General features: G+C 43.2%; 1 protein-coding gene across 1 annotated transcript; it reads left to right on the top strand.

The window, feature by feature from the left end:
- Positions 1-1199: 1199 nt before the first annotated feature.
- On the top strand, positions 1200-14558 carry LOC139443304 (cytochrome P450 2H1-like). The gene is made up of 8 exons (XM_071224281.1): positions 1200-1598; positions 3147-3372; positions 4442-4568; positions 5281-5440; positions 6354-6490; positions 8243-8339; positions 9873-10079; positions 10413-14558. The coding sequence occupies exons 1-8, from the start codon at positions 1229-1231 to the stop codon at positions 10589-10591; spliced, it is 1503 nt and encodes a 500-aa protein (XP_071080382.1). The 5' UTR covers positions 1200-1228; the 3' UTR covers positions 10592-14558.

Here is a 14558-nt window from a genome sequence, read left to right on the forward strand (position 1 = left end):
GGCTGCTGGGGACGTATTTAGTCGCCTCTTAGGACATAGGTTGCTGAGGACATATTTTCTCGCCTTTTACGACACATATAGGTTGCTGGAGACGTATATACTCGCCTTTTACGACACGTATAGGCTGCTGAGGACGTATTTAGTCGCCTCTTATGACATATATAGGTTGCTGAGGACGTATTTTCTCGCCTCTTACGACATATATAGACTGCTGAGGACATATTTACTCGCCTCTTACGACACATATAGATTACTGGGGACGTATTTACTCGCCTCTTAGGACACATATAGATTGCTGGGGACGTATTTACTCGCCTCTTAGGACACATATAGATTGCTGGAGACGTATTTACTAGCCTCTTACGACACATATAGATTGCTGGGGACGTATTTACTCGCCTCTTACGACACATATAGATTGCTGGAGACGTATTTTGTAGCCTCTTAGGACACATATAGATTGCTGGAGACGTATTTACTAGCCTCTTACGACACATATAGATTGCTGGGGACGTATTTACTCGCCTCTTACGACACATATAGATTGCTGGAGACTTATTTTGTAGCCTCTTACGACACATATAGATTGCTGGGGACGTATTTACTCGCCTCTTAGGACACATATAGATTGCTGGAGACGTATTTTGTAGCCTCTTACGACACATATAGATTGCTGGGGACGTATTTACTCGCCTCTTACGACACATATAGATTGCTGGAGACGTATTTTGTAGCCTCTTAGGACACATATAGATTGCTGGGGGCGTATTTACTCGCCTCTTAGGACACATATAGATTGCTGGGGACGTATTTTGTAGACTCTTACGACAAGTATGGGTTAATGGGACATATATTCTTACGCTGAATCTCTATAGTTGTTAACAGTAGTTACGTTTCAATACCGAATGCTATAAAGCGAAAATGATACATATACTTACCGCCACGCAAATGTTGATGTAAAAGATATTGATATGCATATCTATAAAACTCCGCAGACGATGGGAACATTACTACGCTGGCCCTACATTACATACCCCCGGACAACCTGTCTCACAATTTCCACACTAAACCAACTCACGGAAAAAGACGACGATAGCCGACTGGTTGTTTCAACTGACTAAACACTGAGGATCACACAAACGTGAACGAGGTCAGATGACGACGGTGTGACCCAGTTCTGACACCTGCCTGGTACAAATCCGTCGTAATCACAACTCGAGTGAGCTGAATGAAAATGGCGATCGTGCTCCTCGAATTTATAGACCTACAGACTCTCCTGGTGTCACTGGTGGTGTTAGCTGTGTCATATTACCTGTTCTGTTCCTCGTCACACGAGCTACCCCCGGGGCCTCGAGCCTGGCCAGTTATAGGTAATCTATTGGACATTGGGAAGCATGGACGAACCAAAGTGCATTTGTATTATGCGGAGATGCAGAAAAAGTATGGGAACGTGTACAGGATATATTTCGGGAGTTCCATGATGACAGTTGTGAACGGCTATGGGCCTGTGCATGAGGTGTTGGTGAAGCAAGGGGGCTTGTTCAGCTATCGTCCGATTTGGTTGTACGGCCCGCAACAAGCAACAAAGAAAGGGAGAGGTAAGCATTTCCGGGTTGGGAATCTGTAACTGGCGGTCCAGCAGGTGAGCGGAAACGCCGCTACTTGCATGCTCTGTATGTGTGTGTACTCGCTCACCAAGCGCCAGCTGCTTTTGGAACGTTATAGGATCTAGCGATATGCATGTTGATCCGAATAGTGGCTGTAATATAGCCATGATTGTATATACGATCGATGTAGTGCAGTGCAGCGCGATCAAATATACAGTAAACTACGTTTAGAACGAACACGGTTATAACGAACTGACGGATATAACGAACCTATTTTTCGTCCCAATATTTGCTGTATATATGATTAAAACGAACTACGGTTATAGCGAACTAAACTTAGTGGTCCCTTTGTGTTCGTTATAACCGTAGTTTACTGTATTTGGAAAATGCATCATGTTACTTAATTCCTGGGATCGTGGAGTAGTATAGCTGTTAAGACGAATGATTAAATATTCACAGCACACACGCCATGTTGGGAAGAATACTACGACTAATCGACAGTTTGGCAAATCGTGAGATTTAAATTTCGAAAACGTTTGAGAGATGAAATATACTGGTCTTCATTTGTGAACTGCGTCTTTAACCACAGATGTTTAACAATTTCATGACAATTGTACACAGTCAGCCTAAACCCAAACGTCTCAAGTTTCAATGTAAAATTAGATGGAGTACTTTTGATTCAAGATATCTAATACATTTTTTTCTGCTATTGTTTAAATTAATAACATATCTACCCCAAACTATTACCTTTCTATATTTTACACTACAATAAAACCCGGTTAACTCGAAGTCCAAGGAATAAGCTGACATGTCGAGTTGTCTGTAGTTCGAGACAAACGGAGCGACCTTAAAGGGAGACTCCACTCGTCCACGCTCGCTTGAAGTGTAGGTCTACACGCTGTAATGATTCCGGTGTGTGGAACTGATACGGTGTAGGGCTGTGGGGGTGTGGGAGTAGCGACTGCTCATTTATTATTCATTATTCATTCGCAAATTTGAATTCCATTTTCTGGTTCTTCAGTATAACGTTATAAAACATGTAAACATAAAACAATTGTAGTTTGGAGAAATCCAAAACCCCGTGGCCCAGTCGTCTAAGGCGCGGCGATTCGCTGTGCAGAGTTGCGTGCCTTGGGCACGCCAGATTCTATGATTGTGGGTTCGAATCCCGGTTCGCCCCGATTATGTTCTAGGTTTGTTGGCTTTGCACCATACCCGTGCTTTTCGGTTTCACCGAAGTGGTAAACGTCTGAGACTTGCATCACTTCGGGCTTTCCTCCCACATTCAGTTGACACATCGCAATATAACGTGAATACTGTTAAAAGCTGCGTTAAACACAACTCACTCACTCACTCACTCACTCATCCAAACCCTGTTTTCATGACGTCCACCCTTATACAATGGCAGGATGTGTTTTAAGTTTCGAACAATGGCATGGGTCAGTCGAAATGTTGTTGAAGTGGATAGGTTAATACTGTAGGGTAATACTATTAATAGCGTATAAAACACAATGACAACAAATGTTGTTTTGTTCACAGGAATCATATGGGGGGATGGAGAAGAATGGCGACAGTTACGTCGAATGACCCTGAGGGCATTGCGTGACCTTGGCGTTGGTAAATCTCCCTTGGAGGAACGTATCACGGAAGAGATACATTGTTTAAAAGAGGTTCTTACAGACCTAGACGGACAACCAGTGCAGATCCGAAAAAACTTGACAAGATCTGTTGCCAATGTCATATACAGTGTACTGTTTGGTTCAAGGTGGGAACATACTTCAGAACCCGTGAACATCCGGGATAGAATAGGTCTTCAGCAACCCATGCTTGCCGTAAAAGGCGACTATGCTTGTCGTAAAAGGCGACTAACGGGATCGGGTGATCAGGCTCGCTGTCTCAGCTCATGCTTGTCATCGTATCCCAATTGCGTGTTCTGATGCTCATGATGTCAGTCACTGGATTGTCTGGTCCAGACCCGATTTTTTACAGCCCGCCGTCATATATGGAATATTGCTGAGTGCGGTGTTAAACAACAATTAAAACAAACAAACATATTCCAGATACGTAGCTAGATCATCACTCTATGTTCTTTGTGAGCTGTGTGTGTGTGTGTGGGGGGGGGGGGGGGGGGGGGGTAGCCTAGTGGTTAAAGCGTTCGCTCGTCACACCGAAGACCCGGGTTCGATTCCCGACATGGGTACAATATGTGAAGCCAATTTCTGGTGTCCCCCGCCGTGATGTTGCTGGAATATTGCTAAAAGCGGCGTAAAACCACACTCACTCACTCACTCTTTTGAGCTGGGTGACTATAGAGCGTACTCTCGTCACGTCGAAGGCTCGTGTTTTATTCCCCACCTGGATACAACGTGTGAAGCCAGTGTGTTCTGTCCCCGCCATGATATGGGTGTTAGACACACTAATACTATGTTTCTTTCTAATTCTGAAGAAATCACTCTGAAACTGTAGATATGTGATCTTGGGCGCTGAAATATGCTGTCCCAGGATCCGCTTGTTGTGGTTTCGAATCAAAGATTAGTTCCGGTTATGATCCTTGGAATGTCAGCACCATTCCTGTACTCATTGGGTTCCACCAGACTGGCAAACAAAGACAGGCGTCACATTCAGCTTCCACGTCCCGACTAGGCTGAAACACTGTCAAAAGGGGGCGTCAAACCCATCTCACCCACTCTCAATTATTTAGGAAGTCCTCCACATGTCATTCATTGTTCGGATACCCGTTGGGTTTCAGGGTAAGAATAAAGTACTACTGTTATTCAAATATGTATCATCCTTGTAATCCAGTGAAGGTCCTCACACCAATGTTCTATGTCTAGATTTGAGTATGATGATCCGACGTTCAAGTCTCTCATAGACGCCACAGACAACTTGTTCCGTACGCAGGGTGCTAGGGCGGCCATCAATGCTATTCCATCCATTAGGTTCCTCCCATTCTTCGGAAAGGTAAGACATCTCACCTGTGCACATGTTGCCTCTCTTTCTGCCCTCCGTCTCCTCCCATACTTAAAGGGAGGACCTCTCACCTGACACACTTTTCTCCTTGTTTGCCCTCCGTCTCCTCCAACACGTCAGAAAGGTATAAGACCTCTCACTCGTACATACTTTTTCTCTCTGTTCGCCCTCCGTCTCCTCCAATACTTCAGAAAGGTAAGACATACTATTTTCCCGGCTTGCTCTCCGTCTCCACCCACACGTCAGAAAGGTAAGACATACTTATTCTCTCTGTTTGCCCTCCGTCTCCTCCAATACTTCAGAAAGGTAAGACATACTATTTTCCCGGCTTGCTCTCCGTCTCCACCCACACGTCAGAAAGGTAAGACATACTTATTCTCTCTGTTTGCTCTCCGTCTCCTCCAATACTTCAGAAAGGTAAGTCCTCTCGCCTGTGAGCACTTTGATCTCTGTTTGCCTTCCGTTGACGCGAGTTGATTTATAAACCAAAGATGTTGATCTCGGGGACATGTATCTATTCTTTTGTAGCATTGTACTGAAAGTATCAATAATCACATAATACGTACTTCACAACTCTGCAAACATGAAGACTTTATTTTTCAAAGTTCAAAAACGACCGCAACAATTGGCAAACTTGCGTTAACGTTGCTGGAGCAGTATGTCTCACAATTTCCCTTGACATCTTCATCATTTTCTACGACAGTTGCTGCAACCGTACATTGAAGGCTCCAACAAGATCTCTGCGTACGCTGACTCGCGCATTGAAGAACATCGACAGACCTATCAGGAAGGCGTGGAACGGGACTATGTCGACACCTTCCTCAAATACGAGGCTGAGAATCCCGACTCCACGGTCTATACAGGTGTGGTCAGCCGAAATGATCAAACAAACATGCCATGTTGTTAACTGTTTGATTGGCATTCTAGAAATTGGCAAATAAGTAAGAAAAAGGTATGGATAACAACTTCTGGTTTATTGCATATAGCAACGTTTCGATGTAGTTTTTTACACCGTCATCAAGCTGGAGTGACAACAACCAAGTGATGACAGGTACATATGGCGAATTTTGACCGACCACTGAAATGACTAGCAAGAAGTCGACGTCAGCCAATTAGAAAGCAGCTTTCTCGAGCTTTACGGCACTCGTTTTAACCTAGCGACTTCCATTTCAGACTACGCTTGAAAAATATGTTGACACAGTTCTCGATTAAAATTTTGAAAACTGAACAAACGAACATTCCGGAATGTCTAATATATGTTTGAGATTGTATGGCAGTGCTTCCCACGTACTGTGCAACGCCTCCTCCGTTCAAACGTTTATCCCACGGAAGTGCGAGATAATTTTGACAGACTCAGTCGTACGGGCCGTAACTGTCGGTCGGAATACCCCGTGTCAACACATTCCGACTGTCACTTTCATAATCTGGTAAGCGACGCTTTGATTGGTCGGATGAAAGGTCGCTCTGACGTGACCCGTAATGGGATGTCCTCTTTGTTTAGCGATAGCGAGAACTAAGATCTGATTTTCATGAGATTGACTGACAAGCTGATTGGATCCTTATAAAAATAGTCTAAATAGTGAATTGAATTGAATATTCCAAGAAACTACTATGAACGAATCACCACAGCATCAACCTACTATAATTTCGTCAAGGGTTTCCCGCAGTTGGCAAAGATATTGTAATCCAACTGTTGATGAGGCAGTGACGTGCGTGGTTTTGTGTTGTAATATATCGCAGCTGTACACTGTATCATATGACCTAGTTTCTCTGCAGCTGGGAACATGACGCGATGCATCATGGATCTAATCCTCGCCGGGACAGAGACAACTTCCGCAACATTAGATTTCGGAATCCTATACATGATAAAGTACCCGGATGTTCAACACAAGTGCCAGAGGGAAATAGACAGGGTAATTATGCCTCCGATTCTCATGACAATATGTCTGTTCTACTCACCTTTTGATAGAGGTAGGGGCGGTCGGGTAGCCTAGTGGTTAAAGCGTTGGCTCGTCACGCCAAGACCCGGGTTCGATTCCCGATATGGGTACAATGTGTGAAGCCCATTTCTGGTGTCCCCCGGCGTGATCTTGCTGGAATATTGCTAAAAGCGGCGTAAAACCAGACTCACTCACTCACTTTGATTGGGGTATTCTGAGTGTCCAAACAGATAATACATGTATGTGACTGATTGTCTGGCATCTTCCCGAGGCAAGGGTTGGTTGGTTTGTTGTTTAACGCCGCACTCGGCAATATTCCAGCTATATGACGGCAGTCTGTAAATAATCGAGTCTGGACCTGACAATCCAGTGATTAATGTCATGAGCATCGATCCACGCAATTGGGATCGATGACATGCATCAACCAAGTCAGCGAGCCTGACCACCCGATCCCATCAGTCGCCATTTACAACAAGCTTAGTCACCTTTTACGGAAAGCATGGGTTGCTGAAGACCTATATTCCCCCCGGAATCTTCACGGGTCCCGAGGCAAGGGAGTTAACTTACTGTAAAAGTCCAATTTCAACCCTTGCAGAACTAGGTTGGAATTTCGGGGCTCGATCGCAGCATCACCAGTGGCTATTACAAGTTATGTCCCTTCTAAGTCCCTCCTATTGACCAATCAGATTCTACCTCTCATATCACCTGCATTTGCTTCAGACAAAATCGCGGCGCCAAGTCAAGACGTTAAACCCACTTTCATCTCACCTCAAAGCGGCGTAAAAAGTCGCTGGTCCACTTACATCGGCAATAGAATACTATAGTGCTACAACTATCTCCAAGCAATCATCTTCCCAAGGCAAGGGCGTTAACTTGTGTGTGGCTGCTTTTGCTAGTCCGGACTGATGCCGATATATAGTGCTAGCTCATGCGATACCATGCCGCAGTTTAACATGAATACCCCACTCAGACACAGTATACTGACTCCGAGCCGACCAGTCCTTGTTTAGCCCCTTAATGCCGAGCGCCAGACAGGGTAACAACAAGTACCATCTTTTAACGTCTTTTGGTATGACGCGGCCGGGGACGCTCTACCACTGGACCACGAAGGCATCTTACGCCGCTTTGAAGGTTGATGGATAATTGTAGAGGAAATTCAAAAATAAGTCGTAGTAGATGGTTACTCTGGTGAGATCCAAGAGCACGGATATGGAGCTGACACACCACGAACCGTAATCGGGTCAAACCTTGGATTCGAACCCAGGATTATTATTATAGTTATCTAAAGTGTATGTTTTATCACAGTTGTACAAAATTAAATGCAACACAAACTCGACATAAGTTGGTCAGTTGCCTAATAGACCTCGAAGTCTTTAAACCCGTGAAGATCCGGGGAAGAATAGGTCTTCAGCAACCCATGCTTGCCGTAAAAAGCGACTATGCTTGTCGTAAGAGGCAACTGACGGGATCGGGTGGTCAGGTTCGCTGTCTTGGTTGATGCATGTCATCGTATCCCCATTGCGTAGATTGATATGATATCAATCACTGAATTGTCAGACCCTGACTCGATTATTTACAGACCGCCGTCATTTTGCTAGAATATTGCTGAGTGCGCGTTAAGCAACAAACAAAGTAATAAATATTATATATTGATAAATGATCAAATGCATGGTTAGATTTTTTGAGTTGAAAGTAAGATGAAGTACAGTATGGGTTTGTCTCCAGGTGGTGGGATGCGGGCGGACAGTGCAAGTCTCCGACAGACCTTCCCTCATCTACACTGAAGCCACGCTGATGGAAATACAACGCATGTCGTCTATTGGTCAGTCTCAGATTGTTTTGGAGTTAGCCAAGTTGTTTAGGTGTTCGCTCGTCACACCCAGTACTGGGTTCGAGCCCAACATGGATACGATATATGAAGCAAACGTGTCCCACCCTGCCTTGATATGGCTAGGATATCCTATAAAATGTGCATGAAGCCAAACTCATATTTATTTGAATTACAAAGAGAAAATTTGACAGGACAGGCTATATGTATGCAACTCGTTATGTCTCTGCCTTGATATGGCTAGAATATTGCTAAAATTTGCATGAAGCTCACATTTATTTGAGTTAGTGAGTGAGTGAGTTTGGTTTAAGGCCGCTTTTAACAGTTTTCCAGTTATATCACGGCGTGTCAGCTTAATGTGGGAGGAAAGCCAGAAGTGATGCAGGTCTCAGACGTTTACCACTTCGGTGAAACCCACGAGCACGGGTATGGTGCTGACAAACCTAGAAACATAATCGGGGCGAACCGGGATTCGAACCCACAACCATACGTTTCTGGCGTGTCCAAGGGACGCAACTCTGGACAGCGAATCGCGGCGCCTTAGACGACTGGGCCACCCGTGCTCCCCACATTTATTTGAATTCTGAAGACCTTGGTAGCTCGTAACCAGTGTGGACCGCCTCTGTCGTCTAGTGGTAGAGCCTCCGCCCGGAGAGCAGAAGGTCTGGGATCGATCCCTGGCAGCGTCATACCAAAAGACGTTAAAAGATGGTACTTGTTGTTACCCAGGCTGGCGCTTGGCATTAAGGGGCAAAAACAAGGACTGGTCGGCATGGTGTCTCAGTGGGCTAGCAATAGGAACACTATAGATTAGTCCGCACTAGTACAACCACACGCACTCGTCCCTATATAAGTGCGACAATAAACCCCATTTCACCTCATTGCCAGTGGGGCGGTCGGGTTCGATTCCCGACATGGGTACAATGTGTGAAGCCCATTTCTGGTGTCCCCCGCCGTGATATTGCTGGAATATTGATAAACGCGGCGTAAAAGCGTACTCACTCACTCACTCACTCATTGCCAGTGAAAAAACCAAGCAAGATATCAGTCATGGCTTAACGATAACTTCGAACGCCATATGACATGGGTTCGATTCCAGACAAGTTTATAATGTTAGTGGATTTCTGCATACCTAACACTGTGTAAAACATCACTTACTTTCTCACCAAGATCCTTACGTTGTGAGTGTGTATGATATTATGCCGCTTTTAACAAAATTCCAACAATATCAGGCAAGGGAAACACCAGAAATGCGCTTTTCACATTGTGGGGAATCGAAAGCGGACACGTGACGAGCAAACGCCTTAAAAAAAAGGCCAAGCATACCGTCCGTGTTTCGGTAGGTGACAGTAGTTTTGATTAAAGGGTTAGGAATCCTCATGAATAATTACAAGAGTTTTTTTTGTTGTTTTTGTTGTTGTTGTTTTCTTTATAATTTGTTTATTTTTATAATTCAGAGTTGGTACAGTATATAGTATGCATGGTCATCATTCTTGACATTATCCTGTACACTTGGTCTACTTTCAGCTTCTGCCGCCGTACTCCGCACAAGCCCCTGGGATACCTGGGTAGGGGGGTACCGCATCCCCCGGAACACCCTGGTGTACACCAGCATCTACTCCGTGCTGCACGACCCTGAGCTGTGGGGGGACCCCCATATCTTCAAGCCGGAGAGATTCATTACCCCCGAAAGAGAGATAATTTACCCTGGTCCATGGATTCCTTTTGGTGGAGGTTGGTACATCTTCGATTGTCCGGGGCATAATATCTCCATTCTGAAATAATAATACCTTGATTCCTTCGTTAAGATTCTTTAAGGCTCTGATTCGAATGGCATTGTATTTATCCTAATATGATATCGTAGGTCGGCGTAGATGGTGTTGTGTGTGTGCCTCGCCTCTGTGCAACTCTTAGTCGGAATTCCCATGGAAATGTCCCCATTACTAGAAAAAAAACACGTTTTATTTGTCACACACGATTGGTGCATGCGCTTCAGTGGATTTTAAACGATCAATGTATGTCATTTTAGATAGTGATACTACTTGCAAACTGTTATGTTCCTGCTAGGTCCTCGGATGTGCGCAGGTGAGATTCTGGCGAGGATGGAGCTGTTTCTGTTCTTCTCCAACTTGCTGCAGAGTTTCCACTTCTCCAAGGTCGGCAACATCGACCCTGACATTGACCCCGAGTTTGGGATGACCATGACCCCAAAGCCATACGAGGTTGAAGTTCTGACGAGACTCTGATGACAAGGCCTACACCTTCAACATCAATGCTGCTTAAGCTGTTCCTTCTGCAATGGCTATTGACTGAGGAGGATTGTGGCATGAAGAAACCTGTACAATGTTTGTAATTAGGTTATGGTTCATCGACTGGTATGGACACCTGTGACCTATGGCAGCCGTACACGTGATACAAGACTTTCCATTTAAGCCAAACTGCGTTGAAGGGTTAGAGTGTCAATTATTTGTTAAGCCCTACTCTTGACAAACAGTACAATTCCAGGTCATTTGACCGAACCCTTTAACTGAATATCGGAGTTCAACTGTATAACACGACTCATAATCAAAAATTACAAACAAATACAGACTTTAAATATATTTCACTAGTCATTCAGGACTAACTGAATGAAACGACTAAATCAAAATATCATTAATTCTAAGCCATGCATTAACGGGCATTAGAAGGCTGCAAACAGGAACGTCTGTGAGTGACTGGTTTAAATTTTAGAATTACTAACAAACTCAGACAAAAAAAATTATTTGTGATGGTTCGAATCCTAGTGTCGTCTCGATTAAAAATCTTGATCTAACAGTACGGCCTTCAGATACGGTGCTGCATAACTAAAATAATGTTCTAGGTATTGTTATATCACAAACAATCAGGGTGCTGACACTGTCCCGTGTTCCCAGGAAAGGGAGTTAACTGGCTTTAGTTTCCACCTTTACTATCAGTTAACTCCCTTGCCACGGGAAGAAGACATTGTCTGGGTGGATCGTTTATCATCCAAAACTGGCCCCCACAGAAGAAATGGCTTGGGTGTGATCAAGCGATATCTACATTGTAGATATCGCTGCAATGAAATTTCATCACAATGCTTTGCAGACCATTGTGACGTCACTGGTTGCCATGACGCCACAATCAAATGACATCACTAATGGCTCTCCTTCTGAAGCTGTTAGCAGTACTCTGCTGTCTACACTCGTTCATATATTTGATATCCAAAGACACTTGGGTGAGATTCTCTATTTATTTGACAAAATGGCAGTTTTCTCATGTCGCCTGAATCTTGATGTATGTGTGTGTTATCCCTACCTCTACCTTGAGTGCCTAGACGACACAGATGTAGTGGTGTTCCAGATTTCACAATAACTGTCTGGCTCCACCTCCACAAACTTGGACTTGCGACAGGCTTAGCGCTACAGTCGCTTTGTGAAACCAGACCCAATAACGAAGAGGTCTGTGAGTCGTATGGGTATTTTTTCAGGTATTTAGCGACTACCATACCAGTGTTTTGTGCATTTGGCAGTTTTATTTGCTTTTAATTATTTTGTTACATTCTGAGCTGGAACGAGTGTTGTTATGATCTTAACGTTAGGGAAATAGCCTAATTGTCACGCATTCATGAAGACCTTGTTCGATTCGCATTTTTGTCTGGACTTTTAAGACAGTTAACTCCCTTGCCTCGGGAAGATGCAATTTCGTACATGATGTGAAGTCACTCACTCACACACTTACCTATCTTCCACAAAAGATATAGTTCATCAAACCTCGACAATCCAAACAGTATTACATAAAAAAGTAAGCTCCCGTAATTTAGAAATTCAGAACTAAAGGGTATGCACACCTACATATCATTCGTGACCAACTCGTGTTATTCCGGGACAAGCCTTCTTGCAGGTTACGGAAAGGTGCGAGTGGTGACGAATGACCGACAATATATACAAAGGGCCATAACTCTGTATATCATGGTACGCTCATCCAAACATTTCTCAATCTGGGCGGTGTTACTGGTCACTGTGCCGGATAGATTGTCAATGTTTTACAGTATTTACAAAACATGTGTACTTCTGACTATGTGACGTAGTCTATAAACCGACTAGATGTTAACTGACCCGTGAACATTTCTCAATCTGGGCGGTGTTACTGGTCACTTTGCCGGATAGATTGTCAATGTTTTACAGTATTTACAAAAACCCAAGTACTTCTGACTATGTGACGTAGTCTATAAACCGACTAGATGTTAGCTGACCGGTGAAGATCCGGGGTCGAATATAGGTCTTCAGCAACCCACGCTTGCCGTAAAAAGGCACTATGTCGTAAGATGCTCATTTTATCAATCACTGGATTGTCTGGTCCCGACTCGATTATTTACAGACCGCTGTCATATAGCTGGAATATTGCTGAGTGCGGCGTTAAACAACAAACAAAAAAATAAATTGAAGATGTTAGCTCAATATACTTCTTTAACCTTTACGTGAATGTCACACTGCCGGGATCATTGGAACCCTTTATATATGACTATATGTTATATCAGATGTCCATTCTTGACCAATCCACTAAACAACTTGCTTCGTGATTTGTTTCTGTAATTTGAATGATGATCTGTAGCGTTCAGTTTTAATGGTTTGTTTATTGTTTTATAACAAATGTGATATTTGCTGTGTCGTGATTTCGATTATATATATCTATATAAAACAAATATATTTTGTTGATTGCATGCTGATTTGTTTGACCATTATCTTGTTTTATTATGTTAATATTATGTTACTTGATAACATAACTTGTGTGAGAGGGGCGTTTTATTTTAGCTAATGTTTAATGATTGAATCGCAGCCATTACGCGTGTATTTCAATCACTGCATAAAACAAATTTATTTTTATCTTGCAAATATCACACTGTAATGTAGGGGCAGCAAGGTAGCCAAGAGGTTAAAGCATTCGCTTGCCACGTGATCAGCCCCATATATATGCATTTGTTTTAAGTTCATTGTTGAGGGTCGTCGCATGTTTCATGGTGTGGTATGAACATTGCAAAACATTCCACAAAGTCCTTTTATTGCATGACAAATCAGACATGAAGATACATTAATGTTTGTTTGCTGATTTGTTTCAATGGGATTTAATATCAATTTTTTTTTAATCATTCAAAGTGTTGAAAACAAATTAACTGGAGATCGATTAAACGTTTATCGGATTCAACCTCAGCAATTTGTGTTATTTGGACCTACACACAGAGCTTGACTTTTTGAAATAACGATAGTCATACTCAATATTTGATATTTGTTTGAATTATAACCCGAACTGCAAAACAGTACATTATCATAGGAACGAAACCATCCCTTCATTTATACAGTGATTAATAATCTATAGCGGCAGCGGCCCGTGAAGATCCGGAGTAGAATAGGTCTTCAGCAACCCTTGCTTGCCGTAAAAGGCGACAATGCTTGTCGTAAGTCTAACGGGATCAGGTGGTCAGGCTCGCTGACTTGGCTGATACATGTCATCGTATCCCAACTGCGTTGATCGATGCTCGTGATGTCAATCACTGGATTATCTGGTCCAGACTCGATTATTTACAGACTGACGTCATATAGCTAGAATATTGCTGAGTGCGGAGTTAAACAACAAACCAACAGAAATTATAAATGTCTGGACTGCCTCAAGAATGGAACCATGACAGCGCTCCACATTTCTACTAGCCCTTCAATCACTTGCTGCCCCTGACATTACTACATATACTACACAACAATGGTCACTCGAGAAAATCATCTTGTGATGTGTTAAACTTTATTTTTTTCCTTCTAATATAAAACCTAATGAGATGAGGTGTGCAACGACCAGAACATATATTTTCAAGCACCAACACCCAAAACTATTTTGACAGTTTTCAACCAAAAACATCATATTGAAATTAAAAGTGCGATTACTAAAGAGTAGAGACCCAGGCGAGCACATCAAGGAAAACATTTCGATTTGGCTAGGAGAGAAACGTATTGCTGTTAGAATTCAGTGTTGGTGAGGTGCGTTGCCAAAGATGTTACAGTTAGAGTTGTTGAACCATGGGTTCATGTAACCGATCCAGGGGATCCACAGCTACCTTGTCAGTATTTGTGCAATGTGTTTATGGAAGGTGCTATATGGTCAATCATTTGTTTTCATAAGGCACAGCAATTCATAGCTGTGCACAAATATAACTATCTTTTTTATGGG

This window comes from Haliotis cracherodii, unplaced genomic scaffold (assembly GCF_022045235.1).
Source record: "Haliotis cracherodii isolate W230 unplaced genomic scaffold, xgHalCrac1.p SCAF_5, whole genome shotgun sequence".
Taxonomy (NCBI): Eukaryota; Metazoa; Mollusca; class Gastropoda; order Lepetellida; family Haliotidae; genus Haliotis; species Haliotis cracherodii.

Excerpts from the sequence above, each read along its gene's own strand:
- LOC139443304 (XM_071224281.1), top strand. The coding sequence starts at position 1,229 with ATGAAAATGGCGATCGTGCTCCTCGAATTTATAGACCTACAGACTCTC. Across the intron at positions 3,373-4,441 it reads AGTGTACTGTTTGGTTCAAG|ATTTGAGTATGATGATCCGA; the intron begins GTGGGAACATAC and ends TTCTATGTCTAG. Across the intron at positions 5,441-6,353 it reads CGACTCCACGGTCTATACAG|CTGGGAACATGACGCGATGC; the intron begins GTGTGGTCAGCC and ends GTTTCTCTGCAG.